This window comes from Poromitra crassiceps, assembly GCF_964638095.1.
Source record: "Poromitra crassiceps genome assembly, chromosome: 5".
NCBI classification, from domain to species: Eukaryota; Metazoa; Chordata; class Actinopteri; order Beryciformes; family Melamphaidae; genus Poromitra; species Poromitra crassiceps.
Window position 1 is genome coordinate 27,624,324 of NC_139642.1, and position 22,500 is coordinate 27,646,823.

At 45.1% G+C, this 22,500-nt stretch overlaps 1 protein-coding gene across 1 annotated transcript in view; it reads right to left on the bottom strand.

Moving 5' to 3' along the window:
• Nucleotides 1-22,500, bottom strand: part of grik4 (glutamate receptor, ionotropic, kainate 4) — a gene marked incomplete at both ends in the record, with an annotated part of 259,314 nt that overhangs the window by 183,165 nt on the left and 53,649 nt on the right. Inside the window, 2 exons of the mRNA XM_083637925.1 lie at nucleotides 5,582-5,679; nucleotides 15,878-16,042. Of these exons, the coding sequence (XP_083494051.1) occupies nucleotides 5,582-5,679; nucleotides 15,878-16,042 (263 nt within the window). The remainder of the gene's footprint in view (nucleotides 1-5,581; nucleotides 5,680-15,877; nucleotides 16,043-22,500) is intronic.

Consider the following 22,500-nt stretch of genomic DNA (forward strand, 5'->3'; position numbering starts at 1 on the left):
GCGCGCGGCCCAGCACGTAACAGGAGACGAGTTGCCAGAACTGCACGAACTGTATAACCAGCGGTGCCTCAGGAGGTCCCTGAAGATCATCAAAGACACAAACCATCCCCACAACAGCCTGTTCTCCCTGCTACCCTCAGGGAGGAGATACAGGGTTCCAAAAGCACGCACAAATCGCTTGAGGAACAGTTTCTTCCCGCAGGCCACGAGACTCCTTAACATACACAAATAGTGTAGTAGTCGTACCGTACCGTACTGCAGCTGCTACCATTATGTATGCCTAATGTTTAATTGTATGTCTAACAAGGTACATGCTATTTGCACCTGTATGTCAATTACGTCAAATTTAAAATGTCTGAACACGTCTAACGTATGCACAATGCCTAATGTTTAATTGTATGTTTAATAAGGTACATGCTATTTGCACTGTATGTCAAATACGTCGAATTAAAATGTCCGAACATGTCTAACGTATGCACATAACATGTGCACCTATGTGCAATGAATATGCCACTGACTTGTCTTATCGCTATTCTGCCTCATTGCCTATTGCTGCTTAGTATTGCTTATTGATGCCTATTTCTTATTGCCTATTGCTCATTGCTTGTTGCCTATTTGTACTATGTCGTAAACGGAGTCCACAGCACAAGAATTTCACACGTGATACTTGTACCATGGAGTGACAATAAAAATCTTGAATCTTGAATCTTGGATCTTGAATCTTGATAAGGTAAATAGACTGCCTTTATATGGTGCTTTTATCCAAAGCACTTTACGACACATGCCTACATTCAGGCATTCACACACACACTGAAGGCTGCAAGCTGAAGCTACCACGGTGTCGGCGCACCCGTCCAGAGCAATTAGGGGTTGGGTATCTTGCCCAAGGACACTTTGACGTGCGGACTGAGCCAAATGAACCTTGTGCTGAATGGGGAATGAGAAGACCTTGAGTCTGTTCATCCTATCTAAGGCACACGTTTCAAATGCATAATGGGAGTCAGACTAACTGTACAGATCCTCAAGTTTCATATGAAACCGCAAGTCATCACAAGGCTAGTGCTACTGAGCTGTGTTTCATACACCAACGGTTGCTCTCTTGTTGACTGCAGTAGCCAGCAGATGACCATAACTAACCCTGAAACTAATGTGTGCTATGTGGAGTTGACAACGACTATATTTACATGCACACAATATTCCACTATTATTCGGAAAATTACAATATTCTGAACTTGATAAGGGTCATGTAAACAGCATATTCCAGTTGCATTTTCCGAATTTAGCATTTTCCGATTAAGACATCTGGGTTATTCCAGTATTATTCGGGTTTTAGGAGGATTCTTTGATCATGTATACAGCGCATTCGGAATATGCTTCTCAATCAGGGTTTTTACCGCAGTTTGCGACGCATGTTGCCTGTTTGTGGTCAACTGATGTGTCCTAGAAAGCGCTAGAAGAGGCGATACAATCATATAATCCATCATCTCTGGCATGCGAAAAGAAAAGCAGACATTTCTGATCGGGAGGAGATGAGAAACATTGATTTAAAGAGTTATTTAAAGAGAGAGTGTAGTGCCCACGGAAGTCCCCAATGCTTGCAAGCCTGCGAGGTAATAACGTAGGCTACTAGCCTACTTTTTATGAAAGACTTGGATGCGCAAATATCGCAACGCCAAACTTTTCAGCAGCAAGCGCCTGAAATGGACCAGATGATGCTGGTAAGAATAGTGCTGCTCTGTTTATTCTCAACAGAAAAACTCCGCCTACCTGCATCTCCCTCTCTCTCCCCCCCTCCCTCATGTGTCGGGGAGGGCGAGCTACGGCTGCATGTAAACAGGAATATTAGTGGATTATTCATTTAGTCGGAATATTGTCATTTTCCGAATATGGGTAAAAAGCGGAATATTGTGTGCATGTAAACGTAGTCAGTGAGACATAATGATAAACCAATATCCACACTGACACACAGCAGGCCAGATTGTAAACTTGCTACCTTCCTCTTCAGTTGTCATTGTTTGCACCACAAGAAAGCGACACCGATAACCATACTGTAAAAAAATGCTGTGTACATGTAGGTATGTTTAACTATAGCTATATTAGTGTTTATGCACAGCGCTTTGCAATGTTTGTCCATGGTAGGCCTCGGATCCGTATTGCGCGTATAATGGCTTTATTTACAAAGTGGTAGCCGTCTTTGTCACCCTCTAGTGGCCAGACGATTTTGCTTATTGCAGCTTTAATATAAAGTCTCTACTTACAGTACTTGAAATATTCAAGCCTAACTACAAGGTGTGCTCGCCACAAACTACTGTACCTGTATGACACAGACTCCGCTGTAGCTGCTGTTCTTCCATTAGTCACTATTAGTATGAAGCCCAGATGGGCTCCATCCCACGCCTGTGTCCCCCTCCACAGCAGCAGTGGCGCTCAGGGAGTGATTGATAGGGTCTGGTGGATGATGCGCTGATCACCTAGTGGGCTCTGTCAGCAGCAATATTGCTGCCAGTGTCCCGGCTAACCAGCCGACGGAGTGCCGGCATCTGTGGCCTGACGCTCACAGTGAGGGATTACACAGACACACACACACACACACACACACACACACACACACACACACACACACACACACACAGACAGACAGACAGATAGAGACAGACAGACAGACAGACAGACAGACAGAGACAGACACACAGGCAGACAGACAGACAGACAGACAGACAGACAGACAGACAGACAGACACACACACACACACACACACACACACACACAGGGTTGTGTTATTCTCTGCAGTGAGCTCGACTGTCGATATACAGTAGGGCCACTTTGCAGAACACCATTAGCCAGGCATCGCCTTCAGGGTAATCATGACAAGAGCAATGTGACCTTCTTTGCTAGATAGAGGACATGCACATACACACACACACACACACATATGCGTGTGAACGCACGCACGCACATGCACACACACACACACACACACACACACACACACACACACACACACACACACACACACACACACACACACACACACATGCATAGAGGTTAGACCTGTGGTTCTCAACCATGTGACGTCGAGACCAAAGAGTCTGCAGCTTTTCAATCCAACCATTCACTACAGCAGCTACAGTAGCTTCACTGATTTGCCCACGTTCAGCCAGAGGGGGCATCTTATCAAACGCTTGTGATTGGCCGGGCAGTTTTCAGGCCGGGTGGAAATCTGGTCGAATGGGAGGCGGGCCAGACACATCTGCCAGAACAAATAAAACATGAGCTCACAGATTCCTCAGGTTCCCAGGCTAGGACTGCAGCATACACAAAAACAATTCAATACATAATAATAATCCAATACAACAGCCCACAACATATTGAACTGTATCCAAGTCCACTGAAACGGTTTGGAAAAACTGCAAAGGTTCATACAAGGCTGTCCAAGTCAAGCGTGGTAGCATAATGCTAATGCCCTTTGAGATATTAAATTCTGGTATCGTGACAACACTATTGATAACAGTAGTAGCTAAATGTGAGGCGGCAATAACTGCAGAAACTGTTCAAGGAGGAAAGGGATACAATTTACAACGCTATTATCCTAATTCCTGTAACAATCATTTGGCTGCCCATACGGACACAATTGGCCGTGTCTGTGGGTGGGAAGTCGGATTAAGGATGTGTGTCCTGGTCGCTACACTAGCGCCTCCTCTGGCCGGTCGGCGCGCCTGTTTGAGGGCAGGGGAACTGGGGAGAATAGCGTGATCCTCCCATGCGCTACGTCCTCCCGCGGTGAAACTCCTTGCAGTCAGGTGAAAAGAAGTGGCTGGCAACTGCACACATGTATCGGAGGAAGCACGTGCTAGTCTCTAACTCTCCCCAGATCGCCAGAGGGCTGCGACGCTGCAACGAGCGGGACAGCTTGGCAGAGAGGGGAGGGAATCAGAGAAAAAAACTAAACAAACATAAAACAATCAGCATCAGGTACAAAGCACCATCTCCACCTCGCTAAAATATGCCAGTCAAATTGTCATATACTCATGCATGCAGGAAAGGGATGAATAACAAATTTTGAGTCAGTCGGAGTTCAGTTCTTTTACCAAGAAAACTGTGAACCATTAGGGCCAGTGTCAGCTCCCCCCGGAGTATCTTATGACTACGCGTTATCACTTAACAACTCAAGAATGTCATTTTTCACTCGATGGGGGTCTTTAATATTCATGCAGTGTTATTATCACAGTCAGTGTTTCAAAGCAGTCGGTGCCACCAGAGGGTTGGCAGCAGCGGGGGGGAGCCTGCTCAGCCTATCAGCGGAACAGGCTCATCTCTCATTAGAAAGACAGACTGGAGTGGAGGATCATGGGACATTACAGAGACCGAGTTTGTAGATTTCTATTAATAGTTACGCTGGAAATTCATGCGGTTAATAGGGCAGCATCTCTGTAGACCCAGCATTCATTAGGATGGACCGAATGACAGCCGAACTGCATGGAAGATGTTCTCTTTTTCTTTTGAATCTGCATTTAAGGTGTGGTGTGTTCAGTGATGTAAGTGTGTGTTCGCTCCCTATCCTATAAGCAGGTTTTCTACATTGTATAACAAACAGCGTCTCGTTTAGAAAGCGCCTGTCTGTCTGGTTGGGTATATAATTCAAAGGCACTCTGTCTCTTGACATCAGGCAGTAAAAACACACCATGCCAGGGTTCAGAGCAGCCCAATTAGCATCACAGTGAGAAGTGTTTGGATGCAGCCAGACTCTGAGGCAACATTGGCTCAGCCATGTTGAAATCGCTGTTTTTTTCCCGCAGTCTGCAATTGAGTGGGGGAAATATGTCTGTTAACGTGCTGCTGTGTGAAACTGATATCAATATTGCTATCAATCACCTTCACGCAGGTTTTCACATGATTGATGTAAGGGGGGGGGGGGGGGGGGGGGGGGAGAGCAGGAGCAGGATTGCCGTCAAACCAACTTCATTTTGGGGCAAAATCACAGCATAGACATTTTTTTTTATTATGATTATATATTTATTCTTTCTTTTTCTATAATGATCTCAGAACAATGCCTGCTAGGCGTCAACGGGCTACATTGGCCCGAGCTATAATGAGGGGGACAGAGGAGATAAAATGGCCAGCGGTGCTTTGATTTGAGTGAGACTGGAATGGAGAGATATGACATCGGTTGAGGTACTTCATCATTTTCTCTAACAAGTTGGATTTCACCCATCATCATCCCCCATCCCCGCCCCCCACCCCCCCATCCCCGCCCCCCAATCTCCTACAAAAACCACACAGCCGCTAATGACCGCCATTGTTCCAAAATGTGCCTGGTATTCATGGCGGTGCTTTGAGCAGGCTGCCACAGACTGGAGGCCCGAGGGGGCACATGGACCCGGGCGGGGGGGCCACGTGGACCCGGGCGGGGGGGCCACGTGGACCCGGGCGGGGGGGCCACGTGGACCCGGGCGGGGGGGGACACGTGGACCCGGGCGGGGGGGACACGTGGACCGGGGCGGGGGGCACATGGACCCGGGCGGGGGGGCCACGTGGACCCGGGCGGGGGGGCACACAGGCCCGTGGGGTACAGACACTCACCTCTTTCTCTCCACAGATATTGCTGATGATGGAGTTGGAGGCCGGGCTGGCAGAAGGGCCGAGGACTGCCACCACCCCTTTAGACATGATCTGGCACACTGAGAGAACAGGGGGGGGGGGGAGGAGGATGGATGGAGGAGGGAGACAAGAGAGAGAGAGAGAGAGAGAGAGAGAGAGAGAGAGACATTAACAAAGAGTGACCCAGAAGAGCATAGCACAGTCTTTCTAAATGAGTCTGAGCCTAGACTTTTAAAAAGGCCTTCTTCAGCCAGATGTTAATCAATGTGTGTGCTGACGATGTTCTCCTCCAAACAGATCGTGGCCTGAGCCATCACTTCCTGCTGTCTCAGGGGAACCTGAACCTACATGTGTTGGTGATCAGCAGACAAGGCCAAACACATTTGTCCATGTTTGATCGGGCCGACGTGATGCACATACGGTGGAAACCTATGGAGCGTGCCAATGGAAAAGCCTGATTCTGGTTTGAACCAGTAATGCTTTTTCCAATATTTTATTTAAAAAAATGAATAGAGCAGTACACAAACAAGACAAAACAAACAGGCTCAGGCACAGGAAAAGAACAGAAAGAAAAAACATGCAAACATCATCAACATTCAATATTCGAACGTGATGCTACCATCCACATATGTGCTTATAAGAAATGTACATGGGATCCCGCACGAGGGGTCCATGAGAAACCAGCCAGGTGAGTCACCCGTCGCCCCCTAACCTCATCGAGGTAGGCTAGAAACAGGTCCCAGATCGTTAGAAATATTTTAAGTGAGTTGGTTCTCAGGAACCTGAGCCTCTCCATCCGTATAACAGAGATCATGTCCATCAACAACAATTGAAAAGGAGGTGAAGAGGGGGACTTCCATTCCTTCAGAATGAGTTTTTTGGCAACAATTGTCCCTTGTTGCACAGCTGTAGGGAAGTTCAGAGAGGACTCCGAGCATCCGAAGATGGCGAGTTCTGCCTCCAGCTGAAGGGTTATTTTGCAGGCCTTAGAGTACCAGTCAAATATTTTGGCCCAGAAGCCGGTCAGTGAAGGGCAGAACCAGAAAGCATGAGACAGAGTGCCCTCTGACACCTGTCACACAGTGGTGAGACAGAAGGGTAGATTCATGATATTCATGATAGATTTGAGTGTAACACAGAGGGAGGCGAAAGAGACAGAGACAAACAGAGACAGAGACAGACTGAGAGAGTGAGAGAGCTAGAGACAGATGTCATAAGTGCTGGAGGCTTCTCAAATAAAATCTGGTATTATGAACATTTGCACATGAGTTATATTCAGACTACAAGCCATTTTCAGAAAACCCAACTGCAACCATATCCCCCAAAGTGGCAGAGAACTCATCTGTTTTGCACATTATACGTTTCCATGAGCCGATTTCAAAGATTTGCTTCTCGGGATGAAAACATCTCTTCAGAAAGGAACATTTCAGCTCCTCACTCCTGCACATTACACTCTAACAGGAAGACCCAATGGCATTTTCTTGAGGGTTTATAATCCCTGGTTTCTAATTAATCTTCTATGGTCAATGTTGTGAGGCAGACGGTGTGTGTGTGTGTGTGTGTGTGTGTGTATGTGTGTGTGTGTGTGTGTGTGAGAGAGAGAGAGAGAGAGAGAGAGAGAGAGAGAGAGCACACACACAGCGTGTTTTACCCAGTGTGTTTGTGTGATGGTACAATGGTGCTGGTGATTTGGGGAAATCCAGTGCATTAACAAGCTGTGTGTATGTGAAGGAGGAAAAAGGGAAGCCATGCTCAGGTCTGTGCAGTGAATCCAGACGCAGTGAATCGAATGATTAATACGTAATCCCTTTGCCACCCATCGGGTCTGTAAGACATGGACAAACACACACGCACGCACACATGCGCGCGCACACACACACACACACACACACACACACACACACACACACACACACACACACACACACACACACGCATGCACACACACTTGCACATTTGAACCTCTCTGCATGGCTTCACCAATTACAAAGTTGAATGGTTTGATTGCCAGCCAGCCTGCTCCTGGTCTCCATGACGCTTTCATTTGCTCCCTTCCTACACAGCCAGCATTGTGCGGGTGTACTGTAAATGTGTATGTGTGTGTGTGTGTGTGTGTGTGTGTGTGTGTGTGTGTGTGTGTGAGTGTGTGTGTGTGTGAGAGAGAGAGAGAGAGAGAGAGAGAGAGTGCATGTACGTGCATCCACCTCCTCACAGTTCACTTCTCGCACCCTGGACATCGAGTGTCAAGGTAGTGACACGAATCGTTAGAAAAGGATTGTGCCGCTCGCTGGGGTCAACTCTTGGTCAGAAGTTCGCAAGGTCGACTGGAGTCCATTTTGCTGCCCGTTTAACATTGATTTTCACCGATCAATAGCGAGCTATGGGAAGGTTGGAATGATTAAGCCCGTAACAGGTCAGACCTGAGATGCATGGAGAGACTGACAAATACAATTAAAGGAGAGAGCCAGATGGATGAGAAGACAGAGAAACAGAAGAGAAGCGAGATGGACAAGAACGAAACTGAAACACACCAAATGACCTTGGCAGCCAACGACCCCCCCGGGGGTTTCAGATTAATGGCTAAGTTTAACCTTCAGTCCATCATAGCGTGAAGTACAGTTTTACTGCCACTGTTACATTTTAAAGTCATAATTCCATAAATCTCGATGCAGAGTTGCAGCGATGATACAGACAAGACAGATGCGTGCTGTGTTTTACTCTGAAGTTCAATGATTGCATCAGGGAAGGGCGTAAACGGAAGAGCAACTGATTTAAAAGCAGTTGCTTTCGCCTCCATTGAGTGAAATCCTGTAGGCCACGACTTTGGCCAATTTCAGTTGTGTAACTGAGAAACGTGTCTGTCATCATTGAAAAAGATCACAAGATTGGGATGTTTATTGCAATTTCAGCGATATGCTGCTCGCAGCAGCGCGAGTCTCTTTGCCTGTCTGTGGCATGACGTTAGTCTTCAGTGTTGATAGGCTACTCGTGACGTGTAACCAAACAGAGACTGTAGCGCTGTGGGCGGGACATTGAGCCAGACTACAGAGAGAGCGGTGAGTGCAAACAGAGAGAGCCGGTTGCATCAGAGCCAAAGTAGCAAATTTTTAAAGACCCGCTAAAGTCCCGTCTCAAGATGTAAATACTGTAAAATACTCTACTTTGAATAATAATTTGTTGGTTTTTCCACACAGATTAAATTAAATTAAGTTCAGTTAAATTGTTGAAATAGTTCAAATGTCTTCCCCTCCTGCCTCATTAAAAATGCCAAAGCAACCAATCTATCTACCAACCTATCAACCTATCTAGAACAAAACTAGGCAATCACCAGAGATGGGAAAAGTACACACATTCTTTATTAAGTAGAAGTACAGTTACTTGTATAAAAAAGACTGTTAAAAGTAGAAGTACTGTTTCAACTTGTTTCCTCAAGTAAAAGTAAAAAATCACAGCTTCTGAAAAGTAATCAAGTATACTGTAAAAGTAAAAACTATTTCTACCGGCTGTTTCTGTGCAAAGCTAACTGAACCTCACATCATATTAAGAATTAAGAGAACTAGAATTTTTGCACGCGTGCTCAATTCTACTCTGGGACTCTGGAGACGATGAATCGAGCACACACGGACACACAGCTCTCCAATTATAGCAGTAGGCTTGGATACAGGTGGTGTATGCTAATGGTATTTAATCTCCGGTCCTGGATTTGTTTGAAACACTGAATAACTAAATCTAGGAAATGAAAATAAATAAAATGTCAGTCAGTTCTGGTGGAGCACGAAGTCCTTCATCACTTGTGTTAGTGGTAGGGAGTGGACTTGGTTCAGGCGATGTGTGCCCAGTGCTTCGCGAATCCGGATACGACACACGTGGGCCAGACTGCAAGGACATCTCTTGGCCTCCAGAAAGAACCTGAGAGCCTCGGGATCCGCCCACTCCTGCAGCTGTGCCTGCTCCCTCACCAGGGCCGGGTCGGCGCCATTGTCCAGGAGCAGCTGGACGAAGGCCACCTGGCACCTGTTATGCAGCACCACCTCCAGCAGGAGAGAAGCCACGTCACGGGTCAGAACGCCGGCATGGAGCAGCAGGCGGAAGCAGTCCAGGTGGTTGTGTTCAGCGCTGATGTAGAGAGGTGACCTCTCGGGGGTATGAACGATGTCCATGTCAACAGCGGCACCGAACCTGATGAGCTCCTGCAGTATGTCCAGCCTTCCCATCCGGGCAGCATGGTAGACAAGGGTGTAGCCACGTGCACTTTTGTTGGGGTCGGCCCTGGCTTCCAGGAGGATCCGGACACAATCCAGGTGACCGGAGATCACGACCCAGAAGAGAGGTGTGTAGTTTACCTGATCAGCTAGGTCTACCTGGGCTCCTTGGGTGATCAGGTAGTGCACACAGGCAGCGTGACCCTGCCAGGCTGCACGCTCCAGAGGGGTGCAGTACAGCCCACACCAACATCGCTCATTGATCCGACTTCTGACGCAATCCTGTTGCAGCACTGTCCTCAGTTTGTCCAGGTCTCCTGCATCGGCGGCATGGTGGAGCTGCCTGTAGCCATGCCCTGCTTGAGCAGCCATTCCTTCAGGTCTGCCATGCGTCTCAAACGGAAGGCTTTATGAAGGGAAAAATTGTTCGAGTGACATCACTGATGACATCACTCACTGATGACATCACAATTGCTCGAGTGACGTCACTGATGACATCACTCACTGATGACATCTCTATTGCCCAAGTTCATCACTGATGACATCACAATTGCTCGAGTGACGTCACTGATGACATCACTCACTGATGACATCTCTATTGCCCAAGTTCATCACTGATGACATCACAATTGCTCGAGTGACGTCACTGATGACATCAAAGTTGCTCAAGTGACATCACTGTTTACATCATCAGTGATTTATGACATCACTATGGTAGTGACCTGGCCACCATGCTGAGCCATCTAGAACTGTACTTCTCTTTTCTGATCCAAAAAATGATCCGTTCCTTTTCCCCCCCAATATTTTATTTTGCAATTTTCAATTTTCAGAATGCCAACACAGAGATGAACAAACTCAGATACAGGAAAAGAAAGGAAAGAAAGAAAGAAAGAAAGAAAGAAAGAAAGAAAGAAAGAAAGAAAGAAAGAAAAAAAAAAAAAAAAAAAAACATACATACCGTAAATTCCGGACTATAAGACGCACCGGTCTATAAGCCGCACCTTCAAAGGTGACTATTTTTTTCTTCTATAAGCCGCACCGGTCTATAAGCCGCGGGTGTTTTGATGTTTAATTACCATATTTAAGGCTTCGTGCACAGAGGGGATTGTCGGGAAAGAGAGGCTGTTTGGGGAAGCTCCCATTTATTAACATTTCAACAAAACAAAAGTCAGGTCACTAATCCCCAGACAAAATCACACATTGTGGTATTTTTTGTTTTTTTTACAGTGCACACAGTGTCCGCGGTGTGGTGAAAAGAGGGCAAGAGAGGAAATTAAAACAGAAGTGGATTTATAGTTAGAAAGAGTGCTAAAGAAGAGAGAATTCCGTTTTTTATTTTTTTATTTTAGTTACTCACAGTACTATTGACCAGTCCAACTCAAAAGATATTCGGCAGTTTCACTTTGAGCTCTTGTTCCGCCGCTGGGCACACAGTGTCCGCGGTGTGGTGAAAAGAGGGCAAGAGAGGAAATTAAAACAGAAGTGGATTTATAGTTAGAAAGAGTGCTAAAGATAGTCCGGTCTGGTTATGACGAGTCTCGCTGGGTACAGTACGCCAAAGCGATATCCATTGACTCGATGATGCTGTTGTATGTTGCGCGTTTCTGTTGCACCAACGCGGAGAGGTCCTGCCGACGAAAAAGCGCGTACCCTCCCAGGTGAGGGGCTTCTTCCCCGCAGCCTGGAGGATGAGTTGACGGTCGGGCCAGCGGAGTAGGCAGATGAAGATGGCCCTCGGTGGCAGGCCGGGGTCTGGACGTGGCCGAGGCGCCCGGTGTGCGGGAGAAAGGAGGAGGAGGAGAAACCGCCACCTCCACAGCCAGCCACCTCACACACCCCAACTGTTTAATAGTGCCCGGCTCGCATGCCTCTCGGTCGGCTGGCCGGACAATATGCACCCCGCTGCAGCAGCAGCTTCGGGAGGTTTTCTCACTGTGTTCGGGACTTCGGCTCTAACTCGGCCAGATGGCTGGACACGAGTGAAACTCTTCACGGTTGCATTATTTTCTTTAGTGAGTGAGTGGATGGACTTCTGCACGTTTTCAAACTTGTTTTCAAGCTGCTCAAAACCTCTGAGCGATGTCGGACTTAATCGATAGTGTTTCACGGAGTAAAAGTTTAGCCCAAGCGGTGTATCTCCAGCCTCCAGCAGGTGAGTCATTTCCTCATTCATGGCGTGATTGCTTCGTCTTTTTCTTTCTGCTTACCTGTGTTGTGTTATGTTATGTTATGTTATGTTGTTAAAAGAGGGCAAGAGAGGAAATTAAAACAGAAGTGGATTTATAGTTAGAAAGAGTGCTAAAAAAGAGAGATTTTTTTTTTTTTTTTGGAAAAAATCCATAGATAAGACGCACCGTTATATAAGCCGCAGGGGGCAAAAAAGGCCAAAAAACGGGAAAAAAGCCGCGGCTTATAGTCCGGAATTTACGGTACATACACTCCAATATTACAACGTGGTGCTACCAGCTTAGTGCTTATGTGCCTGTAAAAAACATTATGCATGGGATCCCACACAAGGGGGTCCATGGGAGACCAGCCGGGCAAATCACCCGTCACCCCTAAACTCGTCAAGGTAGGCCAGAAATGGGTAGTTAGAAATCTCTTAAGTGAGCTGGTCCTCAGGAACCTGAGTCTCTCCATCCGTATAACAGAGATCATGTCCGCCAACCACAGCTGAAAAGAGGGTGGAGAGGGGGACTTCCATTCCTGGCAACAATTGTCCCCTGTGTCAGAGATTGTTGCACAGCTGCAGGGAAGACCAGAGAGGACTCAGAGCAGGGTTATTTTGTAGGCCTTAGAGTACCAGTCACATATTTTGGCCAACAATCCGGTCAGTTTAGGGCAGAACCTCAGTATACCAACGCACATCTCTCTGTACAGTAATGACCAGCTGGTATACTGAGGGCACATCTCTCTGTACAGTAATGATCAGCTGGTATACTGAGAGCACATCTCTCTGTACAGCTGGTATACTGAGAGCACATCTCTCTGTACAGTAATGATCAGCTGGTATACTGAGAGCACATCTCTCTGTACAGTAATGATCAGCTGGTATACTGAGAGCACATCTCTCTGTACAGCTGGTATACTGAGAGTACATCTCTCTGTACAGTAATGACCAGCTGGTATACTGAGAGCACATCTCTCTGTACAGTAATGATCAGCTGGTATACTGAGAGCACATCTCTCTGTACAGTAATGATCAGCTGGTATACTGAGAGCACATCTCTCTGTACAGCTGGTATACTGAGAGTACATCTCTCTGTACAGTAATGACCAGCTGGTATACTGAGAGCACATCTCTCTGTACAGTAATGATCAGCTGGTATACTGAGAGCACATCTCTCTGTACAGTAATGATCAGCTGGTATACTGAGAGCACATCTCTCTGTACAGTAATGATCAGCTGGTATACTGAGAGCACATCTCTCTGTACAGCTGGTATACTGAGAGTACATCTCTCTGTACAGTAATGACCAGCTGGTATACTGAGAGCACATCTCTCTGTACAGTAATGATCAGCTGGTATACTGAGAGCACATCTCTCTGTACAGTAATGATCAGCTGGTATACTGAGAGCACATCTCTCTGTACAGTAATGATCAGCTGGTATACTGAGAGCACATCTCTCTGTACAGTAATGATCAGCTGGTATACTGAGAGCACATCTCTCTGTACAGTAATGACCAGCTGGTATACTGAGAGCACATCTCTCTGTACAGTAATGATCAGCTGGTATACTGAGAGTACATCTCTCTGTACAGTAATGATCAGCTGGTATACTGAGAGTACATCTCTCTCTACAGTAATGATCAGCTGGTATACTGAGAGTACATCTCTCTGTACAGTAATGATCAGCTGGTATACTGAGAGCACATCTCTCTGTCTGTACAGTAATGATCAGCTGGTATACTGAGAGCACATCTCTCTGTACAGTAATGATCAGCTGGTATACTGAGAGCACATCTCTCTGTACAGTAATGATCAGCTGGTATACTGAGAGTACATCTCTCTGTACAGTAATGATCAGCTGGTATACTGAGAGTACATCTCTCTGTACAGTAATGACTAGCTGGTATACTGAGAGCACATCTCTCTGTACAGTAATGATCAGCTGGTATACTAAGAGCACATCTCTCTGTACAGTAATGATCAGCTGGTATACTGAGAGAACATCTCTCTGTACAGTAATGATCAGCTGGTATACTGAGAGTACATCTCTCTGTACAGTAATGACCAGCTGGTATACTGAGAGTACATCTCTCTGTACAGTAATGATCAGCTGGTATACTGAGAGCACATCTCTCTGTACAGTAATGATCAGCTGGTATACTGAGAGCACATCTCTCTGTACAGTAATGCTACAGTATGCGATTGCGAGCTGCCCATGCTCTCAGAGGAAAAACAAAAGATATCACCACACTAAGCATGAACAACGGGCACTCCTCCAAGCTTAAGCATTGGGTTTCCTCAGGTGCAGACACTTGAGAGCACTTTTTTTGATATGTGTTATTTTTGTTGTTTTCACACAATATTTGAATCCAAAAGAACGAGTGTTTGGGAATTAGAGTGGTATTTATTTTTCTTTGCTTTAAAAGGCAGAGCAAGGAGCCATCCGCAAAGGAGCGACATGCTGCAGGAGCTGCTGTTGGTGTTAAGACTTTTCTGAGCGGGTAGCTCTCCTCCCTGTGTGACATTTCCATCTAACTGCTGCCACTGATCCGTCCCTAATCCAATTCCTGCCTCTAATTACACACACACACACACACACACACACACACACACACACACACACACACACACACAAAACACAATATACACACCCACACACACACACACACCACACACACACACACACACACACACACACACACACACACACACACACACACACACACACACACACACACACAAACAACACAATATACACACACACACACCACACAATATACACACACCACATACACAAAACACAATATACACATGCACACACCACTACGCACACAAATCGAAAATACACACACACACACACACACCACTATGCACACAAATCGAAAATACACACACACACACACACACACACACACACACACACACACAGGTGGAGGCACATTTAAGAGGGCTTTGCTGCTAAAGCAGGCAGAGAAAGAGCTGGAGTTGTTGTTGTGGGAAGTGAAGCGATGTTGTCATGGATGAAGCAGCAGCAGCAGCAGCTCCTGGGGTTGTAAAGGTGAAAACGTGCTGTATTGACAATCAATCCCCACACATCTTGTCCTGTCCGTTTCTATCCGTGTGTTTCTACAGAGCTTTGACACGTACTGTATTGACGGATGAAAGTTTTTGTTCGTTAAAAAAAAGAACTATGTAAAGAATAGACGATGCTGAGACATTGACGCACGTTGCACATTGATGTCGGGGGTAAAGGTGAGGCAAGACGGTCGATATACACGACACGACACACAGGGAAGCCATGTTTGTTTTGTGATGCAAATGTCCACTCTATGTGGCTAATTGCTGCAGGCCTCATTATCATGATCCAGGCATAGGCTTATTGAAAAGCTCATGAGGTTCATAAGCCTTTTTGTCCATGGTCTGTTCTATCTTGGCATCGGCTCAGTGTTTTTTCCCTTACACTGTCTAGTCCTTTCTACAGCAACTTTTGCTCTGCCCTCCCACAGCACTAGAATACTGTCAAAGCTGCCAGTAAATAAGAGAACAAAATAGAGGGCAGAACACAGACATAAACACACCTGACTGCAGCTCTCAAAATGAGCTCATATTGTTTTTTTCCCATACCGCACCGGGCTGTCATGTGTTCTCAATAATTAGGTTGCTCAACCAACATATTCTTCAACCAGAAAGACTGATCTCTGAGCACTTGGGGGAAGTGTGTGAGAGACAGAGGCAAAAGACGAGATTAGGCCTGAATTGAAATGACAGGGTTGCTGATTTCAAAATGAATGACCGATCGTGAGTGCCTCCTCACATGTATTTCTCTCTCCCTCCGACTCAGTAAATGCAAGCAGTCAACATTCATTTCCTAACCATTTAATTGACATTTCTCCCTGCAACTTACTTGTCTCCCCCATCTCGTATTCGCTGTCTCTCAGCAGTTCAAAGATGTCCACCTCCAGCTTGCCTGTGGTGGAGCGGTTGCTGTTCCTGTTGATACTGTCTTTGGCCAGCGTGATGGCCAAGCGCTCTCCTCTGCTGCACTCCATAGGGTCATCAAGGATGGCGGCTGGGAGAGAGGGAGGGGAACAGAGAGGGAGAGGGGTGGGGGTAAGACAGGAGGGGAAAGCATTATCCACACTGGTAATGTTCTCCAGAAAAGTCAGAATGGCCCATATAGTCAATGATCCTCTACTCTGAGCCTGCAGAGATAGAGGCCTGAAAACAAGCCAGAGCAGATGTATGCATGACCATAGTCTCTCAAGGTATCCAATATTTAGGCTACTTCTCTTCATCAATTTAGAGCAGTGATACTCAACTTGCGGCCCGCGATGGGATATCAAAAATAATAATAATAATAAAATACAGTGCACCTGCATGCAACATGCAAGATACCCGCTGAATAAGTGTCCAAAATGTTCATGTCATTCTGGCCAATACTCCCCTTCTGTTATAGCATTTTAGTCTGGAATATGGAATATCTTTCAATAATCTATGATTTAACTGCTAAATTGTCAAATACTGCCGTCTGCTCGCTACCCAGGCACTTATGTACTTAACCTAACTAACTATCCGGTGTGCACAACATTGTCAGACTAAACTCCGGCTGGGCTGACACCCCCAAAACCTACAATCCGCTACAGAAAAATGTATATTGTTTGTTTATTAACTGGCCCCTGGCCTTCTATCATAGATAGAACAGCCCTGTCACTCTTTGCCATGGGAAATGGCCATTATGGCATTTTAAGTGTTAGTTGCTATGGTGACAACACAATTGTGTGACACTTGCTTGAGAACTGTGCAGATGTGTCTGTGTTAGAAAACTGTCAAAAGTCAACTGATAGCCAACGTTAGCAACGAGTCGAACGTCGCTTTCATCAAAGAGTGTACTTCTCTCTAGCACTTCTAGTCAACATTAGCATGTTAAACCATGGCAGCAAGGTGACGCGAGTTGCGACAGAAAAGCTTCTTTGATTCCTGGCTTGCTGCTGAAAAAAAAAGGAATCTCAGTCAGTTTATACGGAAGCTAGCGCAACGCTAAAGTAAACATTAACATAATTGGTGCTCCGACCATCGAGGAACATGGATTTGAATGGGAACCGTTCTGTGGTGCAGACTCGACTAGCGTTCTAAAAATGTGACTCCAAGATCTGTATAAAAGCTGTGAGGCAGCCTCACCAATAGCTCCAAGGCATTTTGGAGACCATTGCTATTCACATAAAAATGTTATTGATGGCTGCAACAAAGCCGTTCTATATATCTGTTGCCTGTTTATGTTTCATAAAGGTAGAGACTTACTGTACCACTACAACCACTGCAGCAAAGCATCATCTCTGAGATGGCAAGTCTATTACACAATGAAATCAATGTGCCGCAGCAGGAGCATGAAAGAGTGATGAGACAGCGTGTTGTAATCAGGGATGATTTACAGTATACCCGCTCTGTGTTGTATTGAATAATATATGTCTGCTCTCAATTCATTTTGATACATTTCCATTGTGCCAGCATTCTTCGTTGAGTTATTTTTCGATTGCATTTTGAGTATGGTGGTGCCATACCTACAAATTGACACTGTGTGGCATTTTTATCTTTTGTCTAGTTCTGGTATAGAAACAGAGTGGCTTACTGCAGGCACCCACTACAATTTGGATTTGACTCACTTTAGCTGGAAGAGCTGCGGTCGTTACATTCTTACCACAAACACAACCAAATCTGTGAGTCCCCTATCAAATCAGATGGTGATGCTATACTACCATACGCATGGGATATGTGAGTGTCTGTGTGTGTGTGTGTGTGTGTGTGTGTGTGTGTGTGTGTGTGTGTGTGTCTGTGAGACAGCTCAGTCTTTTCATTTTATATGCAGAAATAATGATAATAATATATCACTCTGCCACAGTATGAATGTAGGCATTGTTTTCTAATAAAGAACGTTTGTCTCTATTCTTAGCGTGCATTCAGACCAATTCAGGCGATGCTGCGATTAGCTGCAGGGTTGTGGGCGCACACACACACACAAACACACACACACACACACACACACACACACACACACACACACACACACGGGGCTCATGTTGCCTATCGCTCTGATGCCAGCTCTTGCTGAACGAAGCACACAGACACACTGCTGCCAATATATTCCTATAATCATGATAATAACCGCTATCGGCAGAGGTCAGTCTCACTTCCATCTTCACAGTTGCTCAGTAAACAGCAGACTGGGGACAAAATTCAAATTAACTGACATGCTTGACTGACAACATGTGACCGACAGGAGACTGGAGAGAGAGAGAGAGAGAGACAGAGAGGGAAGAAGTGACAGAAGAAAAAAGAAGTGTGACTGGGATAGAGTCAAATCGATGGAGAGAGAGAAACAGACAGAGCAGAGGGTGTGTGTGTGTGGCGGGGGGGGGGGGGGGGGGGTTGGGGGGGGGCGCGACGCAAGGGACGGATTAAGAATGCAGAGGCAATCCCTACGCTGAATTATATCTCATAAATTGTTGCAGCAGTTTTGGGCTTGATACCATTTGTTAAAAAGGGTGTCAAAAATCCCTCCAAAATACCACATTAAGACAGCAAGACCTTGAGGAACACGATAGAAAAATTTACGTTGTCATTTGGTATCAATGACATTTGGAGATTTCTGTAAGAATTGCATTTTTCAGCGGTTGGGTGACGATCAGTTCTGCTATGGAAATCTCTCAGAGCCCCCCTTATTGTCAAAATCCCCTGAATGCCATTGGTTTCTAGTTTATGGTTGTAAAGTTTCACGAGGCTATGATTGTCCTAGAGGTCACAATAGCTCATTTTATACAGTGAGGTCAAATTTGACCTCACTACAAAGAAATAATGGGGACTAACATCATCACACATAAAGACAATGGGCTCACTGAATCCACAAGAGTCTCAGATTTCCAATCATACCCGATATATGCAATTCCAAGACTGTTTAGGGGTCCCCAGTATGCATAACGAGTCAAATAGAATACGCGAAAATAACCCATTTATACTGCATTCAATTTTGTGTGTGTGTGCAAAAAAACACATGGGATTAGCATAAAGTGGGCTGTAAAGAGGAGACTCGTGGGTACCCATATAACCCATTCTCATTCAGATATCTTGAGGTGAGAGGTCAAGGGACTCCTTTGAAAATGCCATGCCCTCACCTAAATCTGGAGCGTTATTTAGCCACTTTCCCAACAAGCTAGCATGGCATGGTTAATACCAATAGATAGCTACAGCCTCTGAAAGAAAGCAAAGCAGGATGAGACCAGAGTTGGTGGGGTTTCGGAGGCCCCTAGAGGTTGGAGGCCCCCAGGCACTGGCCCAATCGGTCCGGTGGATAATCCCGGACATGCCAGGCTAGGCGTGACGTCGGGTTACAATTCTCCAAAAGATGAATGTGTTTAAACTTTTATGCTGCAGGACCCTGCGGTTTGTTGTTGTTTGTTGTTGTTGTTGTTTTTTCCGCAGTCCTCTGTAGCACCTACCGCCGCAACCGCAACCTAAATGCACTGCCCCCATTCGAATGAATGGTAGCACCAGATTTGGTCTGAATCCGCCCTTAACCATGATAATGAAAGCAGCATATTTGTATATTGTCTCTGTATACAGTAATAAAAGGCTAGTAGGTTAAACACAAACGTAGGCATCATGCATTGTAATGGTAGGCGTGTTTTTAACAGGTTATTTGATTTGAATTATAAATGAATTCTGTGATCTTTAATAGCAAACTGCGAGAAGTCATACAGATCAGTCATCATGGCTTATAGCAAGCAGAGACTAATGTTATCAAAAAGGAATGGAATGGTAAATACATTTACTGAGCAACAACAAAATCTGTTACCGAGTGCAGCGTAACCAGGATGAGGATGACGTGTGAGGCCTGAACCCAACAACCCCACCTCATGCGGTATCAATAGTCATCTTAGGACGTACAGCTCAATAACACTTGTACAGTAGAATCATTGAAGAGCATGCCCATTATTGAAATGCAATACCATAAACATTTCACAACAAACACTCAATCATGTATCAACCCCAACTACAGTATGTCTGCAGGACGCATGCATAACCAACATTTCAATTAGCCTAACTACAACACACTGTGATTGGCCTGCAGTCAAGGTAGAAAGACAATTAAACCCTATAAAAACTAGCAAATATCTGAAAGGGTGTTGTCAGACCTGCCTGGCTAACTAGAAATATTGCGCGCAATTTCTAGTGCAACTGCGCATGTGCAGTTGAGCAATTGGGCAACTGTGCGCTGTGCGGAACCCCCCCACCTTATTATAGGAGTAAGCTTTTATTGGGTTAGCACAAAGGTTCTAAAGCTAAAAAGATTAAATGAACAGCCACAGCGGAAGCCAGAGATCAAAGTAACCTATCGTTAAAATGGCTAAAATGAGCAAGGGTCATAAAATTACAACAAATTACAACTTTGCTAAATAATCAATGTCCTGTTGGCTATCCACAAAAACAGAAAAACAAAACAAAACTGCAGGTTAGGTCTTGTGACTAGACTACTGACCTAATCATTTTACGAGTAGAAATGCACTCGGAGAGCGCAGAGAGGTGCGTGCTATTTATTGGTTGTTCGTGAGTCGGATCCGGATCCACTGCCAAATTGAACGGGTTCTTCCTTCCTTCCATGCTACACCCTTCCACCAAGTTTCATGAAAATCGATCCAATGGTTTTTCCGTAATCCTGTTAGCAATCAGACAAACAAATGCCACGGAAAACATGCACGAAACAAACGGCGGTAACAAGGAGGTAAGAAACAGGCGGCACTGAAAACATAACCTCCTTGGCAGAGCTCTAATGTGTTGAAAGTGACCTTTTCCCTGCTGATCACACAGCTAAATAAACTGTAACTCTGCTTTGCCAAGATGAGACATATCTGTTCATCTGATGTCTTCACAGGGCCAAGGCAAAGCAAGCCAATAGCTAATTATACTCCTGTGCAGACTAGCAATCACGGGTCATCTACGCTTTGACACATCTTTTCCTGATTGAAAAGGCTGCACAAAAAGCTACTTTGACGATCGTCACGTCATTTGTGAGCTGTCGTTTGTTTCGATTAAATTACTAAATGAGCGGTCATGTTAATTCAGGAGCCGTCATTGTTTAGTTTGGCTGTCAATCAGTCACCCTGTTGTGATTTGATTAGGATTGGCATGGGTTAGGGTCCTGAAGAAGATCTGTATGTGGCGTACCTTTTTACCGTTACTCATCTCTTCATGCACTTATGTACTGTAAATTACATCTCTTACAGCTGACTAAATAACAAGCATTGTTAATATTATTTGGGAGGTGGAATAAAGTGAAGGGCACACATTACATAAAAATCAATATGTGTTGGGTGACAGCCGGTATTATTTCTGCTAGTGACGCACTGACTAGACTATTTGCAGTTGATGTTAAAACACTATTATAGTGATACATAGGCATATTCATTGCATTAACAGGTATGGCTTCATTACAGCCAGACATTTTTACAGCATAATGACAGAGGCAGGTACTCTGTCTGTTAAATGTGTGGGTGACATAAAGAGTAAATGATCGCTCAGGGGATTCAATCACCCAAAGAGTCGGAGGCATTCTCTCTGACCAGACATCATAAATAACTTTCAGACTCAATTACATTCAACTGTCATGAAGGCAGTGTGAGTGCACGATGTATTTACATGCAAATTAAGAGCTCTGGCTTTCTGCCATACTGTCCAGAGCATTCATCGCCAATGAATGAGAAATTCACTTCCTGGAACCGGAGCCGTTCAAAAGTGGTCACTGTTGTTGCGCTCTAAAGAGCATAATGTTTGCCTCGTCTTGTCTCTCTCTACCGACAGGTAGCTAAACTCTCTATTTTCATATTTTAACTATCTTCACTATCTCTTTCTCTTAACTACTTGTCCACAATAAGAAACAATACTCCCTCAAAACAATACAAAAAGATGTTACCTGTTTCCAAGGGCACTATCGCCGCAAAAATACTGCCACAGTCGTTGCTGTAATGGTTGGATTCTTTTTTTCTGCTTCTTTGCACCAGTAAGAGTCCAACAAGATGTGAAATTTAAGCTGAGAATCCACAGATTCTAATGGTACTGTATTAGACTTATCAATCTACGAGCAAAACTCACTGAACTAGCAGCCAAGGAAAAACAAAAAACACGTATACTGCCGCAGCGGCAATAGTGCCCCTGGAGACAGGCAAAGGTATTGAACCGTTATTAAGCAACAAGCATGGTGTAGGTCTATGCACACATGTCAAGTCTATACCCCGTGTAGGTCTATGCACATATGTCAAGTCTATACAGGAGGATATTTCAAGAGATGTGTGATGTTGCTAGCTATAGGTTCTAAACAAGAAATATGGTTCAAATGTTTACAGTAGTTTTCCTTTCTTGCTGCCCTACAATGTTACAATGCTGTGAGACGGAGCTAAACACAAAAGATGCAATATTAATAGTTTTTCATGAGATACTCAGTATTTAATACTAATAATAGAAAAGGAGAAGATACTGAAT